This window comes from Herpailurus yagouaroundi, unplaced genomic scaffold (genome assembly GCF_014898765.1).
Source record: "Herpailurus yagouaroundi ecotype Mexico unplaced genomic scaffold, PumYag 166, whole genome shotgun sequence".
Classification (NCBI taxonomy): domain Eukaryota; kingdom Metazoa; phylum Chordata; class Mammalia; order Carnivora; family Felidae; genus Herpailurus; species Herpailurus yagouaroundi.
The window spans coordinates 37,190,947-37,212,497 of NW_024412407.1; the positions used below are offsets into that span (position 1 = coordinate 37,190,947).

Here is a 21,551-nt window from a genome sequence, read left to right on the forward strand (position 1 = left end):
TTCATGAGCTCATGTTCAGTGAAGAGTTAATGGGAGTGACTGCTTTTTCAGATATTTCTCTCCAGTGTCTTTTTGTTCATTTAAAGCGTCCCATGTGTATTATACTAATGAAATAATAACTACTATTATAACATTATAAAGAAGCCCCAGTACTTGCTTTTAAATAAACCCTTCATTTTTTTTTTAATTTTTTTTTCAACATTTATTTATTTTTGGGACAGAGAGAGACAGAGCATGAACGGGGGAGGGGCAGAGAGAGAGGGAGACACAGAATCGGAAATAGGCTCCAGGCTCTGAGCCATCAGCCCAGAGCCCGACGTGGGGCTCGAACTCCCGGACCGCGAGATCGTGACCTGGCTGAAGTCGGACGCTTAACCGACTGTGCCACCCAGGCGCCCCTAAACCCTTTATTTTAGAATAGTCTTAAATTTATAGAAAAATTGCAAATATAGTAGAGTTTCCATATACCCCATCTCCAGTTTCCTGTAGTAACAGCTGACATTATGACCCATTTGTCACAATGAATGAACTGATATCGACATTTTTTAAATAAAGAACATACTTTTTTTCAGGTTTCCTTAGTTTTTACCTAATATCTTCTTTTCTGTTTCAGTTAGCCCAGCCAGGATACCATATTACATTTAGTCATTACGTCTCTTTAAGCTCCTTTTGGCTGTGACAGTTCCTTTTATCATTTCTTAATGTAATGAAAATTATGAGTAGCTAAAAACCAGAATACTAAGACATTAGTTGATTTTTTGTGTTGCTATTCTGGCATACGATTTGGTGCTATTGTTCTGAATAATAGACAGTAATATAATGAGTGACGTTGAAGGAAAATAGAGAAAAGGACTTATTTAATAGGAACAGAGATGGATCTGAGACACCACGTATATCATAAATGAAGTCATATTGGCTACAAATTGATAATTGTTTGAGCTAGGCATATGATGGTTCATCATAGAATTTTTACTTTGTAAACACTTTATATTTTTATAATTAAAAGGTTATGTATGTACACATGTATGTCTATTCACATGTATGCATTTATGTGTGTGCATATACTTATACATATATCTATGAAAGATATCTTTCTATAGTTCCAATTTACATGAAATACGTCGCATACTTGGTTCCATTCAAATTTGTAACAGCATGTACACAGGATGATTAAGAAGTTAATTTAATTTTCTTATTTGTTTTCACACAGTACTTGCAGCCATATTTTAGAACAATTTTTCACTTTTAATTCAGAAAGAGATTATGTAATCCCATCATAACTCTCTTAACTCTGGGAAACTTCTTGTCACTGGATTAATCATTTTAAGTCATAAAATCGTGTTCACACCTCACATTTATTTCATCTGTTAGCAGAATTTTCTGTGCTGTGATAAGGCGGAAATACTGTGGTTGTTTTGTGTTTTTTCACAAGGTGAGATTAAAATAACATCTATCATATCTCCTTCAGGGATCAAAGGTTACATCTCTAGTTTTCATTCTAAATTGGTAACCGAGGACATGTCGCAATTTTTCAGTTGTCTAGGAGGCTTTTATCCACAAGAATCAAGATCTTCCTTCTTGGATCAGGTGTGTTTCTGTGTGTGTTTTTGTTTCTGACAACGATTAGTCCAGAAATGAGAAATTCTTGAGATTTCAAACTCAAGAAAGTTTCCAAAACGATTTACACAATAAGGGAATTATAACTGCTTTTTATCTGTTTGAATAGAATTGTGGAGGGTAAAGAATGCTTCTTACTTCTGAGGTATATACTCTTTTTTCCTGTATTCAATGACGAGTAGATAGGAGAAACTTACTGAAGAGTAAGTTATGGTGTTGCTATAAAGAAACATGGAGTGTTTGACGGAGTGGTATCATCAAACAAAACTCCAAGAATGAATCTACTTTTGGGATTAAAGAATGGAATTTCAACTTGAATTCTCACACCTGAGTTTTTTGGGCTGGTGCCGGGCACGTAACCTTCTGTGATACACAGCTTTATTTGCAAATGAAAAACATGTTGTTACTTCCAACTACTGTGATCAAATATGAAATGGCTTTTTTTTTTTAACCTAAGCATGATATATAGTTATTAAATAGCCATTTTTTCCCTAAGAGTTCTTCTAGACATTGTAAGATGTTACTATATAAATATGAGATTATTTTTGCTAATGATGGTGATGACAACTTATAGGTGATGATGATGGTGGTGGTGATGATATGGACAGAAGTTGAATTCATGTTGAATTAACAACATAAAATAACTATACATAGAAAATTATGTGTGTTGGGGCACCTGGGTGGCTCAGTCGGTTAAGCGTCTGACTTCAGCCCAGGTCATGATCTCACAGTTCGTGAGTTCAAGCCCCGTGTCAGGCTCTGTGCTGACAGCTTGGAGCCTGGAGCCTGCTTCGGATTCTGTGTCTCCGTCTCTCTCTCTGCACCTCCTCAGCTCATGCTCGCACTCTGTCTCTGTCAAAAATCAATAAACTTTAAAAAAAATTAAAAAAAAAAGAAAATTATGTGTGTTGTCATTCGATATCAGTGATAAAAAATATTTCTGATTACGTATCTTAATGTAGGTGAATTAAAACGCCTGTTATTTTTTTGAAATAATTATTTATTATTTTGTAAGCAAGAGAAGTTTAAAAAATTAATTTTACTTGGTTTATTTACCTGGCTTTGTATGAACTCTTATTTTCATTTTTTTCCCTTTATATATATGAACGGTAAAAATACTGTTATGTTCTCATTTTCCTAATGAAGATATGTCATCTCACCCTAAGGAAAGAAAACAAGAAAAAACGCCCAATTTTATTTTATTCAGGATTCCTTTGTAAAACGAAGTTTTTTTGATCACCACTGGCATAAAGAAACAGTCATAATTATACAATGAATCTGGTCCGAGATCGGTGGGCTTGTCACAGCATGGGTATGTACTTACCACTTAAATGTGCAGTTTGGTTTGTGTATAATTTTTTTTAAGTTTATTTATTTATTATGAGAGAGAGTGAGAGAGTATACCAGGGACAGAGAGAGAGAGGAGAGAGAGAGGATCCCAAGCAGACTCTGTACTGTCAGCGCAGAGCCTGACATGGGCCTCAAACCCACAAACCATGAGATCATGACATGAGCTGAAGTCAAGAGCCAGAGATTTAACCGACTTAATCACCCAGGCACCCTGACTTGTATATAGTTTTTTAATAATTTTTTTAATGTTTATTTTTGAAAGAAATAGAGAGAGCACGAACAATGGAGGTGTAGAGAGAGAAGGAGACACAGAATCTGAAGCAGGCTCCAGGCTCTGGGCTATCAGCACAGAGCTGGACGTGCGGCTCGAACTCATGAACCGCAAGACCATGCCCTGAGCTGGAGTGGGTCGCTTGACTGACTGAGCCACCCAGGTGCCCCTCTGTAATTGCTAAGATACCTAGAATTTGATACAAGCACACAAGGCATAAGAAAGCAAATTACTCCAGGGGTGCCTGGGTGGCTCATTCAGTTAAGCGGCTGACTCTTGGTTTTGGTTCAGGTCATGATTTCACAGTTCTTGAATTCGACCCCACATCAGTCTCTATGTTGACTGTGCAGAGCCTGGTTGGGATTCTGTCTCTGCTTCTCTCTCTCTACCTCTCCTCTCCTCATCTTCTGTCTCTCAAAATAAATAAATGAACACTAAAAAGAAGAAAGCAAATTACTCTGATTCACTTATGTCCATTTCATATTATGTTCATGTTATATTTTAAATAAAGTTTCAAAAACTTGAAAGATTTTTTCCTCCTTTTTCTTTTTTTATTAACTACCTAAAGTAAAATCTTTCACAATCTGAGGCAGCCTGAAATAGTGACAGCATAATGATTTAGAGCTGGAAGAATGTTCCACAGACTTTCACCAGTCTCTAGCTTTGAGATCTGAGGGCAATCCACAGCCTCTACGCACTTAAGTTTCCTTTTTCTATCGAGTAGAGATATAAAACACGCTACATTGACCTTAGTAGATTTCTATTTCTAGCATTATATTAAATAAGCAATATGATTTTGGCCACCTGTAACATTCAATTTCTTCATCCACAAAATACTACCTACCCTCTTCACATGTTTGATAATTAAATTACATATGGTATGTACAAAAAATGCTTCAGTATAATTTTAAGTATAAAAGATAATTAGTATTAACATTCCATTTGTAAAAGGTAATGATTGCTATCTCAGGAAGAGAGCAAAATGATTTTTTATTTGTTTTGTTCAGGGACAAGATTCTTTTATGTGTCTTTATCTTAAAATGTTATGCCTTATTATATTATTCATTGTATATCCCTCACTTTAAACAAAAACTAGGCATTTAGTAAGTGTTTACTACATGATGAACATTATTGATACTAAATGCATATTATTTAATTTCACTTTTTAAAATACCCATAACTAATTGTACTGATGTCCTTTGTTCTTTCCTTTTCTCTTTTTTCTTATCATTTCTTCTTCCTTCCTTCCTTCCTTGCTTCCTTCCTTCCTTCTTCTTTCTTTCTTTCTTTCTTTCTTCCTTTCTTTCAAGTTGTTAACTTAGCAAATGTGGCTCCATGAGTTAAACACATATCTACCTCTTTAGGTCCCTGTCTTTCTTATTATACACTGTCTTTATTTTATTTTAATTTTTTTAATTTATGTATTTATTTTGAGAGAGAGAGAGAGTGCACGTGTAAGTGAGTGGGGAAGGGTGAGAAGAAAGCGAGAGACAATCCCAAGCTGGCTCTGTGCCCCTAACGAAATGTGAGATCATTATCTGAGCCAAAACCAAGAGTCGGACACTTAACTGACTCCCAGGCACTCCTACACTGTCATTGTTATAATGTTTCATTTCATTGCACGTTAAGAATTGACTTATTTTAATAGAACGGAAGATCTTGCTAGAGAGATTTTGCCATAGAATAAATCTAATTTTAATCATCTTAAAAGCACAAAAATCATAATCGTGAAGTAGTATAAAACAAAAGTAACTTGATGTTATTGAAAAGGGACATGAATAGAATGGCAAGTGAAGTTGTGAAAATGTGTGACCCAAGTGGCAGAAAGGCTATGACTCCTATTGGCCTGAATTGTTTTCGTCTAGCCATGGACGCAGTCCGTAATTCCAACTCTGAGCTGGTATATCATGGTATTTCCACACGACCAAAGAGAAGGCGTGTATTAAACACAAGCAAATATAGAGAAAACCGTAAGTTCCACGTCGCATCTATTTGTCTGCTCTCGGTATGTTGAGGGGAATTGCGGAATCCGTATGATTAGATCAGTGGCAAACATTCAGTTTAGTTTACCTTCAGGAGGAAAGCAGAAATGAAATTCACTCTACTATACTATTGGAATATATAATACAGTTACGCAGAAACTGTTCAGTTTGGGATTTTTTTCATGCTCTGCAAATGATGAGATTATCATTAACATAATAATGACTGTAGTTAACTGACTTAACATAATTGAGACTGTAGTTTCTTGAGTTTCTTTTCAAGTTTTCATCTAAATTCCAGTTAATTAACATAGAGTGCAATATTAGTTTCCAGTTTGGAATTTAGGGATTCATCGCTTCCATGCAATATTCAGTGCTCATCACAAGTGTGTTCCTTAATCCCCATTACCTATTTAGCACGTCCTCACCCGTCTCCCCTCTGGTAACTATCAGTTTATTCTCTGTAGTTAAGAGTCTGATTCTTGGTGTGTTTCTTTTTTCCCCTCTATGTTCATTTATTTTGTTTCTTAAATTCCACATATGAGTGAAATCATATGGGGGACTTCTCCCAGAGAGGAACTCAAAAAGATGTGCAATTATGTAAAAATGTATTCATCTTCTGATATCTAATAGCAAAACTAAGAAACAATTTAAATACACATGGGGAAAAAAATTAAAAACTGTCAGGAGATTTTTGTCCATATACCAATGAAAGACAATGCAAGAAGCTATGTATAAAAATTTGACAACTTTACAAGACATGATGTGGAATAATCTCCAAGATATTTCCTTAAGTGAAAAAAACTCACGGGATATTTTGCGCAGTTTCTTAAAGGTGTGTTTTTAAAAAGGGATTGAAAGGAACTGTCTGTATTTGTTATTGTATCTACATGAAAAAGTTTAAAAATTATAACCATGATTTATACTAAGGAGGAAACTGGGGGACTTTTGTGGAGAAGCAGGAGGGAATATGTATGCATTTCTATAGTCTCTCTTTTTTTAATCATTTGCAAAGTACCTATGTTACTTGTTCTGAGAAAAATAATTAGGGTAAAAGTACTGATACCACCCCTCCTATTAAAAAAAATCATCTAATGTTTATATTAAAATGAGCATACCAAAAATGTTTAATCCTTATTTTCTCATCTTTCTCACTCTTTTTTTGTTTGTTTGTTTGCTTGTTTGTTTTCTTTTGTTTCTTACAGCATCTCCATTTTTCCTAGTACATTCCATTGCTATAGCTCTGGGGATCCACTTCATTATTATGGTAATGATATGCGGTGCCATAATCATACATTGTAAGTGACAGTAGAGAAGTAGATAGAGCATTCTTTTTTTTTTTATATGAAAATTTATTGTCAAATTGGTTTCCATACAACACCCAGTGCTTATCCCAACAGGTGCCCTCCTCAGTGCCCATCACCCACTTTCCCCTCCCTCCTACCCCCCCATCAACCCTCAATTTATTCTCATTTTTTAAGAGTCTCTTATGGTTTGCCTCTCTCTCTCTCTCTCTCTCTCTCTCTCTCTTTTTTTCCTTCCCCTCCCCCATGGTCTTCTGTTAAGTTTCTCAGGATCCACATAAGAGTGAAAACATATGGTATCTGTCTTTCTCTGTATGACTTATTTCACTTAGTGTAACACTCTCCAGTTCCATCCACGTTGCTACAAAAGGCCAGATTTCATTCTTTCTCATTGCCAAGTAGTATTCCATTGTATATATAAACCACAACTTCTTTATCCATTCATCAGTTGATGGACACTTAGGCTCTTTCCATAATTTGGCTATTGTTGAAAGTGCTGCTATAAACATTGGGGTACAAGTGCCCCTATGCATCAGTACTCCTGTCTCCCTTGGGTAAACTCCTAGCAGTGCTATTGCTGGGTCATAGGGTAGATCTATTTTTAATTTTTTGAGGAACCTCCACACTGTTTTCCAGAGTGGCTGCACCAGTTTGCATTCCCACCAACAGTGCAAGAGGGTTCCCATTTCTCCATATCCTCACCAGCATCTATAGTCTCCTGATTTGTTCATTTTAGCCACTCTGACCAGCGTGAGGTGGTATCTCAGTGTGGTTTTGATTTGTGTTTCCCTAATGAGGACTGAGGTTGAGCATCTTTTCATGTGCCCATTGGCCTACATAGAGCGTTCTTGACCTAATGGTTGCAATGCATTACTTTGATTAGCATTCAGATGCACAGCAACAAAAACTAATAATACTGGACGTGTCCTTATATTTTTGCTATCCGTCTAGAAATTTGTCAACTACTTCTGCTAGAACTGTAAGTTACTAACAACACAAACCCTTTTACTAATTATGGTTTTTTTGTTATTGAAATATGTCTTACATACAAGGTTTTAGGTGTACAAGGTAGTAATTCGATTCTTGTATACATTATTCAATGCCCACTGCGGAGAGCATAATCTCCATCTGTCACTATACAAGGTCATTACAATATTATTGACTATCCTCCCTGTGTTCTACTTGTCATCTTTATAACATACTTATTTTACAACTGGAAGTTTGTACCTCTTAATCCTCTCAATGATTATTTTAATAGCATTATTCCACCAAGAAGCTCCACTTCCTTTACAAGGTAAGTGAAAGTCTTCTAATATTTTGAAGCACAAATTACATGTATCTCTGTATAACTGGGTATAGGCATGTATCCCACAGTGTTAACAAGAGCGTGTATAAGAAAATGATGAATTCTTGTCCGTAATCTGTAGCGTTCCAACATTTTTATTTTATTTGTTCATCTTTTAACAATGAAGGAGTGCTCGTAAAAAGCAGAAAATACTTAGTCTTTGGCATCTGTGTATATATACAAATGTGTGGGGCCATGTCATTGGAGATGATCAGATTGGCTCATCTGAAATGTTAGAGTTGGAATAAAAGGTATTTAATTTGTCTAGGCAGAATCTGCTATAATGCTCAGACCTGTACAGAATTAATAACATATTCTCCCTTTCTAGAAAGTTATTGTGGCCCATGTCCTAAAAACTGGATATGTTATAGAAATACCTGCTACCAATTTTTTAATGAAAGCAAAAGCTGGTACCAAAGCCAAGCCTCTTGTGTGTCTCAAAATTCCAGTCTCTTGAAGATATACAGCAGAGAACACCAGGTTGAGTATTTATTTTAACTTCCCTTCCTCTATTTACTCCTAATCACTGGACCATTACCTGAAACATAAGAGGGGCACTAACCCAGATATGTCTACCCTAAGTCTTTCTGCATTAAAAATAAGAAAGCATTTTGTAGGTATTAGGTATGGTGTTGTTTAAGTCAGAATTAGGCTAGAGGACAGAATCCATTTCCCCGAGTGTGAGGAAAAAAATGATTACATGATTATGGCCTTGAATTAACTAAAAGTCTTAGCACTGGTTCTATTTGTGGTTTCAACCAGGATTTCCTAAAATTGGTGAAGTCTTATCATTGGATGGGACTAATACAAACGCCACCAAATGGATCATGGCAATGGGAAGATGGCAGCATTCTCTTACCCGACCAGTAAGTTTATACCAATCGGGGGTTTGTCTCTTCGGGGGTTTGTCCCTAAACTAGCCCTGTGGTCTTTCAACGATCACGTTACCTCACACAATCCCAGGATGCTCCCATATTCTAATAGTTTCAGCAGAAAGCTCTGAGGGCCTAAATTTAGGAAGAGCAGCCAATACCACAACAATGAGTAACATTAATTGCAATGTGCCAAGTGCAGTGCAAGGTAAGTCTAATACTACACCCTGTTTACAGATAAGGAGACTAAAGCAGAGAGGTTAAGTATCACATATATTCATTCTTTCAGGTTTCACCTGAATTGTTGAGATACAATTATATTCAAGAAACTGCATATATTTGAAATGTGCAATTTGATAAATTCTGAGAAATGTATACATCCACAAAACCGTTAATAACATCAAGATAATCAACATTTATCACCTGCCAAACTTTCCTTTGCACCCTTGTAATCTTTCCTTCCTACTCCTTTCTTTTTTTTAATGTTTATTTATTTATTGTGTGTAAGACAGAGAGAGCACACACGTAAACAGAGCAGAGGCAGAGAGAGAAGGAGGGAGAGAATCCGAAGCAGGCTCTGTGCTGTCAGTCGAGAGCTCAGACTGGCACTCCATCTCACGAACCATGAGATCACGACCTGAGCCCAAATCAAGAGTCGAACGGTTAACTGACTGAGCCACCCAGACGCGCCTCCTTTCTCCCCCTTTCTACCTACCTCTTTCCGTCCCCAGGCAACTAGTCTGCTTTCTGTCACTATAGATTAGTCTGCAATTTATAGAACTTAGTATCAATGGAGGCACTGCTGTTATGTCTGGCTTTTTCACTCGGCATAATTATTTTGAGATCCAGCCACCTCAAAGCATGTATTAAGAACTAATTTCTTTTTATTCTTGAGAGGTATCTTATTTATGGGTGTAGTTCAATTTGTCTATCCTTTCGCCTGCTGATGGATATTTGGGTAACTTCCAGTTGTTGACCATGAACAACAAAGCCACTTGCTATGAATATTTGTGTACAAGTCTTTGTATGACCATAGGCTTTCTTTTCTCTTACATAAATATCTAGGAGTGGAATGGTTGGATAATAGGTATGCCTTTGACCTTTTAAGAAACTGCCAAACTACTACCCAAAATGACTGTGCCATTTTACCCTCCCACTAGCAGGGTGTGAGAGTTCCAGTTGCTCTGCATTATGGGCGACACTTGTTACGGTCCGTTATTTAAACTTGTTTTATCCCCTTGATTAATTGACCCCTTTGCTACAACATAGTGACCTCCTTTGTCTTGTGTGACTGATTTTGACTTAAAGTCTATTTTGTCTGCCATAACTATAGCCACACCTGCTCTGTTTTGGTTATCATTTGCATGGAATATGACTCTCCATCTGTTCACTTTTGGCCTATGTGTGTCCTCAAAGCTAAAGTACGTCTCTTGCAGGCAGCATATTGTTGTATCTTGTTTTTAATCCATTTAGTCAGCCCATAATACATCATTTTCCCTCCTTCTTACTGCTTTAATGATTTTTCTTTAAAACAGGGTTTGAGGAATTTGTCCGTAATATGCCTTGGATTAGTTTTTTCATATTTCTTGTGCTCGCGTTTTGTTGAGGCTCTCGGATCTGTGGGTTTATAATTTTCAAGCACAATTAGAAAATTTAACTACCATTATTTCTTCAAGTGTTTCCCCTTCTTCATTTCTCTTTTCTCTTCCCCAGACACAGGACAATTACAGATCCATTAAGCAAGTTAGAATTGTGATGAACTGGTGTTCTTTTCACTTGTTTTCTTTGTGTTTCATTGTGGATATTCTCTATTGTCCCGAATTCAATTTTTTTAATCTTTTTTCCTGCAATATCTAATTTTCACTACCCTTTCAAGTGTATAGTTCATCTCAGACACTGACCTTTTCATTTCGGAAGTTTGACTTGGCTGCTATTTCATGAATCTTCCATGTATTTCTTTTAACTTTTTTGAGTATATGGAATTCAGTCATCAAAACTGTCATGATATCTGGGGCGCCTGGGTGGCTCAGTCGGTTGAGGGTCCGACGTCAGCTCAGGTCATGATCTCACTGTTTGTAGTTCAAGCCTCGCATTGGGCTCTCTGCTGTCAGCTCAGAGCCTGGAACTTGATTCAGATTCTGTGCCTCCCTCTTTCTCTGCCCCTCCCCTGCTCGTGCTCCGTCTCTCTCCGTCTTTCAAAAGTGAATAAGCATTAAAAAAAACCAAAAACCGGGGCGCCTGGGTGGTGCAGTCGGTTAAGCTTCCGACTTCAGCCAGGTCACGATCTCACGGTCCGTGAGTTCGAGCCCCGCGTCGGGCTCTGGGCTGATGGCTCAGAGCCTGGAGCCTGTTTCCGATTCTGTGTCTCCCTCTCTCTCTGCCCCTCCCCCGTTCATGCTCTGTCTCTCTCTGTCCCAAAAATAAATAAACGTTGAAAAAAAAAATTAAAAAAAAAAAAACCAAAAACCTATCACAATATCCTTGTCTGTTCATTCTAACATCTGTGTTCGTTCTGGGTCAATTTTAATCGATGGATTTTTCTCCTCCTTATGGTCACATTATTTTGTGTCTTCGCTTACAGTTACTTTTCTATTTAATTTCATACACTGTGAATTCCACCCTTGTTTAGTGCTACATATTTTTTGTCTCTAAAATTATTCATGAGCTCTTTTTTTTCCCCCAGGACACAAATAAGCTACTTGGAAACAGCTTGATCTGGTTTGGCCTTGCTTTTCAGCATTACTAGAATGCTCAGTCTACAATGAATTATGCCCCACTACCAAGCAAAGACACTTTTACGTAATCTACCCAAAGCCTTTTGAAATGTGAAGTTTTGCAATATGGCTGGTGAAGACAGGCACGATTTTAGACCCTGTGCAAGCGCTAGGAAAGTTTTCTTACACACATGCATTAATCAATACTCTTAAATACGCAAGTGAGATCTTCTGCATATCCTCAGATCTCTTTATTCGTTCACCTCTCTCATCTCAAGTCCTATGTCCTGAGAACTCCAGCCGTCTGGCTCTTTGTGGACTCTCCAGTGTCCTATGTATTCCATTTCTATAGCCTGCTCTTTTAACCACTTGATTATACAGCTCAACTGGGCATAGCAGGACCACGTGACAACATCCTAGCGCTCACAGAGTTTATGAATACAGGCTTACTCTTTTGGATGAATGCTAGGGTAGCTCTCTTAAAAGGTCACTTCTATCACTTAGGATACCTGGCTTAGTAATTTCACCATGTTAGCACAAATCTCAGAAATAAAACCGAAGTGGTTTATCAGGTCTGCTGCCCTTAAGTCTCGTGATATCACAGAGGAAACAGAAGTTCTTTGGACTCTAAAAGTTTTTAATTCGTTACTTCAAGTATACTTTACTTATTTGAACCTCTAATTCTGGAGTAAGTAACAAAAACATCACAACAACATCCTTGCTAATGTCAGGTTAATTCAGTTCTTTCTGGAAGACAGTTTTAAGCACTTTATATGTATCTTCTCATTGAAGACTCTTAAAAAGCATCTAACAGAGGTCATTTTTAACCTAATTTTGTGGGTAAGGAACAGAATCATAGAATGTATAATAATTCACTTAAACTATAAAATGAGTAATTGTGGTAGAGAGTCAAATAAATCCCTTTCTTACACTACAGCCAGAATTATCATTAAATGACTTTAAAGAATCTCTTCTCACTGATTTTGGAGTTTACTTTGCTTCTTTAACGCTTAGTTGGCAGTGATCAATGAGTGACCTCTTACTGTCATCTTTTTCTTTCAAATGTCCCCTTATATTCATTGTCAGGGACTATTCATTATATATTTAGAATTTGGATGTCCCAGTTTATCTTAGAATTGATCTGGGGTGATCTCATTTCTGTATGGCTGGATTTTATTTTTGGCAAAAAAAAAAAGTTTATTCTCTGGAAATACTAATAAAATTTTGTATCACCTTACCTCAATATTTATCACTCTGCAAGTGCAAATGTTTGTTTTGGAAGCCAAAGCAAAACAGCTAGCATATTAAGTTTCATTTTGTGCATGTGATGAGTATTTGTTGAGCATTACTCAATTTCCAGAAACCATACAGAGATAACTACAGGGATGAATAGTACAGAACTCCATCAAGACTTTCACACTTCAGTCAGAGAGATGGTTTTAAACAAGTAAAATCCAGAGTTATGCTGTGGTGGACATGCGATGTGAATGGTATGGGAAAACAGACACAGAAGCTGAAAGGAATAGAAAAACAAAGTCCAATTTAAAAGTGAAACTCTAATGTGCAAAGATTGAGACCAACTAAGAGCAGTTACTAAAAATTTCTTAATTGTTTTTTCTCTTATAGTAGGTAGTGGTTTCTATATAGGCTGAGTTTCTTCTCTTGTCCTTTTTTTATTTTTTTCAAAAATTTTTAATGTTTGTTTTTGAAAGAGAGAGACAGAATGTGAGCCTGGGGCGGGGTAGAGAGACAGGGAGTCGTAGAATCTGAAGCAGGCTCCAGGCTCTGAGCTGTCAGCACAGAGCCCGATGCGGGCCTCGAACCTATGAACCTTGAGATCATGACCGGAGCCAAAGTCAGTCACTTAACTGGCTGAGACGCCCAGGCTCCCCATCTCCTCTTGTCCTTTTAAATACGTACTATCAGACCACAGTCTTTCTTTTTTTTTATTGCTCTGATTCACATCAATTCATCATCACTCTTTGCTCAGCCTTCTATTTCTCACCTGTTCCTAGCAGAAAACAATCACCAGATTCCAAGGCAAAATAGACACACAGATAGAACTATCTCTAGATGGAATGCCTACACACACACACACGTGCACATATATATGTTTAAGTTTATGTTATAAACACATATACATATTTATATACACCTAAACATATACACATATATGTATATATACATACATATGTATATTATATATGATATAATATACATATGTATGTATATATACACACATAAAATATATAAGAATTTTACAATTTATTTTTATTTCCTTACCAGGTAAAGTTGCACATATCTAAAGAAGATTGTTTATTTTTGCATAAAACATGACATCTGTTGACCTCATTGAATTCTAACTTCATTTCTCATTTATTTGTTTAAAAAAACATTTAAAAAATTTCATTTCAGGGCTCCTGGGTGGCTCATTCAGTTAAGTGCTAGACTCTTGATCTCAGCTCAAGTCACGATCTCATGTTTTTGCGCGATCCAGTCCTGCATTAGGCTTTGTGCTGACAGCTCGGAGCCTGCTTGGGATTCTCTGTCTTCCCCGCTCTCTGCCCCTCCCCACTGTCTCTCTTTCAAAATAAAAATAAAACTTTTTAAAATAAATATAAACACAAAACTTTTTCAAAAACCTTTCATTTCGCTCAGGTACCTATACCAAGAGAGCCTAGACTTCCTAAAATGACAAATTTCCAAAGTAGACAAAATAGTGACCTATACTAGAATGAAACTTCTACTTTTATAACCGAGTTGGCTATATTCTGCCTATCTTTTAACTAAGAGATGCCAAGCATGGTCCTAAAACATCCTGAAATGATATTACTTTAATACTTATTTTTAAATAAATTGTATTGCATTTTTTTATATTTATGTATTCATAAAGTAAGTGATGAATATAATTTGTCTTTCTCTCTAATCTAGACTAACCATGGTTGACATGCAGAATGGAACCTGTGCAGTTTATGGATCAAATTTTAAAGCTTATACAGAAAACTGTTTAACTCCAAACACATACATCTGCATGCAGAGGATTGTGTAAAAGCTGATGATGTATAAAATATAAAAGATTCAAACACACAGAAGCCTTTTGCCAAATGTGCTGTGGAAAAAAGTTCCAGCAGAAAATTCCACCAATAATTATTGTATTATTTTTCCATCTATGACCTGACACAAAAATAATCTTGCAGGGGAATAAAGGCCAATAAGTTAAAAAACTTATCTTCTATAAGAATGTTTTGTTTAATTTTTGCAAAATTTTGGGTAACGAACAGATTCATTTTTACATTTAATAAACTGTTGATGAAACCCAGGGTTGAACTAAATTTCAAACTATGAGTTTATTAAATGTACACAAAAATTTACACTAAGAAGGCTTTTAGCAATTTTGAAAATCAAATAAATCTAAACTGGGTGAAGGGTATATGAGGGTTCGTGAAATTTACTATATTGAAACATTTTCAAAATAAGGGTTGAAAGGTCAACAGATACACCCTCAAAATTTCAAAATGCCACTACCATTTTAATACAGCACATTTTGGTAGAAATTGAATTACTCCCCCTAGTACTGCGCTGACTGTTGCAAAATACAGAATATGAAGAATTGAGTTTGAAGCGGACTTTCTAGGCTTCGAGGCAAAAATGGCGTTTGAGTGTGAAACCCGTGGAGCGACCAAGATGTTTCTCGGCAAACCAGTAGGATGACAGAACTCTTGGCAAATGGAATAATAACATGCAAGTGAGCAGCATTTGGAAGAGTCTGTTACTCTAAAGGAAGCCACTTTGTATTGATAGGTCTGGTTCTGCGTTTTATTTGTTCATTCATTCGTCTGTTTTAGATTCCACATATGAGTGAAATCCAATAGTATTTGTCTTTCTCAGCCTGACTTATTTCACTTACCAGAATATTCTCCAGGTCCTTCCATGTTGTCAACAAATGGCACAATCTCATCCTTTTTTAGGGCTGTGTGATATTCCATCGTATATGTCCATATATATCTACCATGTCTTCTTATCCATCTGTCTATTGGTGGACATTTAGGCTGCTTCCATACCTGAAGCAAACGTAACATCGTGTACCTACTATACACAAACCGAAAAAAGTTACCAAAAAAAAATCCATTTTGATAAGAGCAGAATGATGAAGAAGACAAGGAGCTTAAGAAAGGGAGGAGAGAGAAGCAGAGGCTAAATCCAGAGGTGTGGACCTTTGTGCACCCATTATAATTTTGGTTTTCATTCCAAGTGCACTTGCCATTTGTGTGTTTTGTGACAGGCATGAAGCCATGGATTGAACAGCGTTTTCGCGGAAAATTACGATAAAATGTCATGAAAAAAATCATTTTCTTATTTTTTTTAATTTAATTAAATTTTTTAATTTAGTTTTTAAATGCTTGTGTAAAGTAATACGCACAAATCATAATTAACAAAGTTTAGCATTTAGTCAAGTTTGTTTTAAGATTTTATTATTAAATATTTAAATCACAGAGAGTGAAATGTTCTCACCACAACAATAAAATGGTAATTATGTGACCTGCTGGATTTGTTAACTAACCTTATTGTGCTAATCATTTGTATTGTAGATTTGCTTTATGTATCAATTGTATTTTTCAAATCCATAATATTTCATATAGTTATAAAGAGGCAGAAATGTGAAATCAAGCTTATTCAATGTAGTATTAAACTATCTCTGTTTTTAATAGCAATTTTATCCTTGCCAATGTTAAGCTAGCCTATGAAATGTATTTAGAAATGCTTTTTCTATATTCCAAAACGGCTTATATAAAATTGAAAAATATAACCATGAAATTTTCAAAGAAATCTTCCTGAAGTCCTCTGCTTCTCTTTATGGAAAGAGTTTAAAAAAATATTTTCGGGGCGCCTGGGTGGCTCAGATGGTTAAGCAGCCGACTACCAATTTCGGCTCAGGTCCTGATCTCATGGTTCATTTCATGAGCTGGAGCCCCGCATCCCTGCTGTGAGGGTAGAACCTGCTTTGGATCCTCTGTCTCCCTCTCTCTGCCCCTCCTCCTCCTCTCTCTCTCTTTCTCTCAAATAAATAAACGTTAAAATTTTAAAAAAGAATAATATTTTCATGGTTTTAGAAATATTCAAGCTTGGAATAAGCTGCCTTACCCTAAACATTTCTCTTAACAAAACGTCAACACTTTCAAATTTGTTTGCACTAAAATTATCAATTTTCTTTTAGCCTCCTAAACTATTTCATTTCTGTATCTCTATATGTGTCCCCTTATAATGCCTAAAAATATTTATCTGTGCCTTCTAACGTTTTCTCTTTCACAAATTTTGCCAAGTGTTTGTTTGTTTTGTCAGCCTTTCAAAAGAACCAACCTGTTGCTTTGTGAATTCTCCGTACTGTTTACTTATCATAACCATCATAATCTAACTCATTCTTGTATTCATTACCTCCTTCCTTTTACTTGATTTGAATTGTAAGGACAAGTGATTTACTTTATTGTACTTAATCTGCTCCTATCATTTTAAATCTTTTTTTTTAACGTTTATTTATTTTTGAGACAGAGAGAGACAGAGCATGAACAGGGGAGGGGCAGAGAGAGAGAGGGAGACACAGAATCTGAAATGGGGTCCAGGTTCTGAGCTGTCAGCACAGAGCCCGACGCAGGGATCGAACTCAGGGACCGTGAGATCATAACCTTAGCCGAAGTCGGATGCTTAACCGGCTGAGCCACCCAGGCGCCCCTGCTCCTATCATTTTAAATTGGTCTCTTGATTTACTGACTTCCCAGACCTTTTGGTACACAATAATTTCACTATCATTTATTTCTAAATAGCTGATATTTTTAGCTAAAATATCCTAGCAATGAATAGTTTATCTTTAATTTCTGTATATATGGAGATTTTAAAATGTATGCCTTTTATATGAATTTCTAAATTATATTCAGTTGTGAAACTGATCATCTTTATTTTTTATACTTTTTTTCACACTTCCTCTCTGTTTTATTCATGCCATGATTTGTCAAAGAAAATAGTCATTTGTTTTTCTTAAAACCTTACATTCTATATTACCGTGATTGCTTCCTCAGAGTATTGTTTAACTGTTCCCCTACTCCCTAAATTTCCTGTTAACTGATAGTCCATATAGAGGATTGATTATATTCAGGTTCTCTCTGTTTGTTTTTGGTCAAAGAAACCTTCATGATGCGGTTTTGTTGCCAATATTTTATCTCCCAGTGTGGTAAATAATCCTGAGTTGCCCCATGTGTTACATAACTAAGATTATTTCATGGATTCAGATGCCATCAGCCTGGTCCTTGTAATAGAAGTTTCCTCATCAAAGTTTCCCCTAATGGTTTTAAAATCAATTGTGCTTCCTGCCTAGCTCCATTATATTATTAAGGTTTGGAAAATGGAAGTTTTCTAGTCCTATCATTCTTTCTGCATTTACTGGGTGGGATTGTCCCCCCAAAACTTCGTTTGTGAACGCTTCAAATTCTTTGAAATGAAATTCACAAACAGAAGGCAGAATAAATAAATAAATAAATAAATAAATAAATGTTTTTACTAAACTTCCTGAATTTTCAGGCTAATCAGTTTTGTCTCTGATAATCTTTCATTGTGACCATAATTTTTCACATAAAATTATAAATTCAAGCAATCTTTGACATTTGATTTTTTTTCCATCTATAGCAATCATTACCATATTTCTGTTTAAACCTGTCATTATCATTTCAAAATTTAAAATTGCCAGTGGAAACACCTTTGAGTTGATTCCTGAGTCCTTTACACACTATTTCCATCTAAGTTTTGTTTTATAGCTTCTTTTGTGATCTGGCACAACAAATTATCCTAATGGGGTGTGTGTGTGTGTGTGTGTGTGTGTGTGTGTGTGTGTGTAATGCTTCCTGCTCTGTCTGAAGTTACTTACTTCTCCAAGGAATCCTGGTTGCCATTAATAACCGTTAATATTTGAAATGGTAATGTAGAGACTGGTGGTGTTTATTAGACTGGAAGGCCATTGTTTCTATAACTTTTGGTGTATCTCGCTAAGAAATACATGTGTCATTTTAAAGGCCATACTTCTGTATTTCAATTCAAGTTTAAAATGATGGGCTTTTAATCCTAAATACTTTTATTTTTCTAGTTGGATCTTTTTTGTACACTGAATTCTTGTGATACCAATGCAACTGCTTATTTACTTTTTTCTACATCATGCATAAAATAATTTCAAAATGTCTTTACCAATATGATAACTGAAAAGACTGCCACATACTGTTTTTGACTGCTTGCAAATGTTTTTTTTCTATAGAATACACTGGTTTTACATTAAAAAAAACAGTAAGAAACCACTGTATTTTAGTCACTTATATTTCTTTTTTCTGTACAATAGTATTACTAATTTGACATAGATGTAATTTATTTCGGTTTCTTTTAAGTTTATGTTGCCATTCATTGTTTGTTGTAGTTATTTGAGTGCATTCTTAAGAATGCAAAATGTTTTCATTATTTCTCAGCAAATTCACCAAGTGGATAGTCCCATTGTGTCGATGAGAAAATTAAGGCTTTGAAAATAAAATCATTTGCTTGAGGCCTCAAATATAATAGGAATTCAAGTAAGAATTCAAATTCGGCTTTGTCTAAGCCCCTAGAGCCTTTAAATCTGAACTACTTTACCATTGTCACTAATAAACTACTTTTTTGGAAATATACACTTCTCTTAATGCTAGTGAAGGCTGTACTCTGAGTGAGTTCTAGCTGCATATATAACTTTGTGGATGTGTGTGGGAAAACAGAAGATCTCACGAGAGTCTCCACAGCCAATAAATATGCCAATACTGAATTAATGGAGGAGCAAGGGGCTGGAAGAGGCCTGGGTTTCTTTCACATAAAACTGATTTATGATATATAAGCCATTTATATTCAATTGTTCCTATGAAAAATACTTGATATTGGCTTTTCCCCCTAAATAACTCAATGTTGTTAGAATGTGGACTCACATAACCAGAAGTTCACGGTCGTGAAGAGTGATGCCCATGTTAAGAGCATGCTTTTTCTATACTAGAACTTTGTTGATCATAATGTTGGTTTTTCACCAACATCTATCCTATTTCAGAACACTACCTTTCTCATAATCTAAATTTCTGTATGTAGTTGTGACTATTTCTGGGTTCTATTCTTTTGATCTCTTTGTGTGTCATTTCCAACCACACTATTTTAACCGGAGACTTTTGAGGCATGTTTCAATAATTAGTAGGTCTAGCATTTCCTTATAGCTATTTGCATTTCCTGTTTATTTTTCCATATGAACTTCAGTGTCAACTTGCCCAGATCCACCAGTCATTGGATCCTTATTTGGATCACTTCAAATTTGTAAATCAATTTAAGAAAAGATCCTAGGGGTGCCTGGTGAGTCAGTGGAGCATCCCACTTCGGCTCAGGTCATGATCTCATGGCTTGTGAGTTCCAGCCCCACGTCAACACAGAACCTGGATCCTGCTTTGGATTCTGTGTCTCCCTCTCTCTCTGCCCCTCCCCTGGTCATGCTCTGTCTCTCTCTCTCCGTCTCTCTCTCTCTCTCAAAAACAAATAAACATTAAAAAATTAAAAAAAAAAGAAAAGATCTTAACCCAAAATAGGTGTCCTTACCTTTTTAAAGTATATTTTTTGTCTCCCAGGAATGTTTTACATTTTTTTGTATAGATTTTTGAATAGTCCTTGTTAAATTATTCCCAAATATTTCATCTTATTTGTCATTAGTGTAAATAGGGTTTTTCATTCATCATGTCTTCTTACTGGTTTTATTTGTGTAAAGGAATGTTGTTTATTTTTGCATATTAACTCCACAACCTGTTAACTTATTTTTATTTCTTATTATTAGAGGAGTTAGGTTTATCATCAATTTTCTCATATTACTTAGGTATATTATCATACATGTGCAAATACAGAGAGTTTATATATATATATTTAGATTTCTCTAAATATATATAATATGAATATATATATTTAGATTACTCTAAATATATATAAATTTATGTATATATTTATATATAATATATATTCTTTAATATATATTAATTAATTTAATATATCAATTAATATATTGTATATATTTATATATAATATATATTCTTTAATATATATTAATTAATTTAATATATCAATTAATATATTGTATATATTATATATATTTAATAATAAATATCTATAATATAAATATATATTTAATAATAAAATTATATTATATATATTTAGAGCAATCTAAATATATATATTTTTATTATATACATTTATTATTAAATATATATATTATAGATACTTATTATTAAATATATATATTTATATTATAGATATTTAATATTAAATATATAACATATACAGTATATTAATATACATTAAGTTAATTAATATATATTAAATAATATATATTATATATATTATTAAACATATATTATTTAGAGCATCTAAATATGTGTGTGTGTGTGTGTGTGTGTGTATATATATATTTTATATATCTTTCTATCTATAGTTTTTAGCCTAGGTACATTGGCTATACCACCAATGTTAATAAGGAGTGCAGATAATTCCAATGAAATACCTTAGGACTTTTTCTGCAAAGTAAAACCTTTAGAATCCTCACAAACACATAGATACATGTACATATATACATACACATGCATAAATATATGTATGTACTTCATCCAGATAAGAAAGTATCCATGCATTTCTACTTTTTCCAAATGTTAGATATCCAGTATTTGTGGAGGTTTCAAATGCGGTTAAAAATAAGGCATATTTTGTACTATCACTATATAGTAGTCAATGCATATCTAAAATACCTACCATACTGATTTAGAGTCTGGCGCTTAACCGACTGAGTCACCCAGGCGCCCCAATTTGCTGTTTTAACAAACAACCATAGCCCATGATAGCTGAAAAAGTGCAAGTCTAACAATCCTAATGCAGGGTCAGGTAAAAACGTGCAGAGAAAGAGTAGCACACTGGATCATTTAGAGCATCTGTAGCTTAACTTATTTTTGCGTTCAAACTTGCTGCCTTATATTAAGGGCGGCCTGTTAAAATCACCTTCTATCAATGTGCTACTATTTCTCCTTGC

General features: G+C 35.2%; 1 protein-coding gene across 2 annotated transcripts; it reads left to right on the top strand.

Moving 5' to 3' along the window:
• Nucleotides 1-1,491: 1,491 nt before the first annotated feature.
• On the top strand, nucleotides 1,492-16,279 carry KLRK1 (killer cell lectin like receptor K1). 2 transcript variants are annotated; one of them, XM_040488937.1, is made up of 8 exons: nucleotides 1,492-1,587; nucleotides 2,825-2,929; nucleotides 5,104-5,208; nucleotides 6,423-6,515; nucleotides 7,780-7,815; nucleotides 8,195-8,346; nucleotides 8,629-8,732; nucleotides 14,384-16,279. In XM_040488937.1, exons 2-8 carry the CDS (start codon nucleotides 2,890-2,892, stop codon nucleotides 14,499-14,501), a joined length of 648 nt encoding a protein of 215 aa, XP_040344871.1. In that variant the 5' UTR covers nucleotides 1,492-1,587; nucleotides 2,825-2,889; the 3' UTR covers nucleotides 14,502-16,279. The 2 variants fall into 2 exon arrangements, with proteins under 2 accessions (XP_040344871.1, XP_040344872.1); XM_040488938.1 differs by lacking the exon at nucleotides 6,423-6,515.
• Nucleotides 16,280-21,551: the final 5,272 nt, after the last annotated feature.

Excerpts from the sequence above, each read along its gene's own strand:
- KLRK1 (XM_040488937.1), top strand. The coding sequence starts at position 2,890 with ATGAATCTGGTCCGAGATCGGTGGGCTTGTCACAGCATGG. Across the intron at positions 2,930-5,103 it reads GTGGGCTTGTCACAGCATGG|CCATGGACGCAGTCCGTAAT; the intron begins GTATGTACTTAC and ends GTTTTCGTCTAG. Across the intron at positions 6,516-7,779 it reads CGGTGCCATAATCATACATT|CATTATTCCACCAAGAAGCT; the intron begins GTAAGTGACAGT and ends TTATTTTAATAG.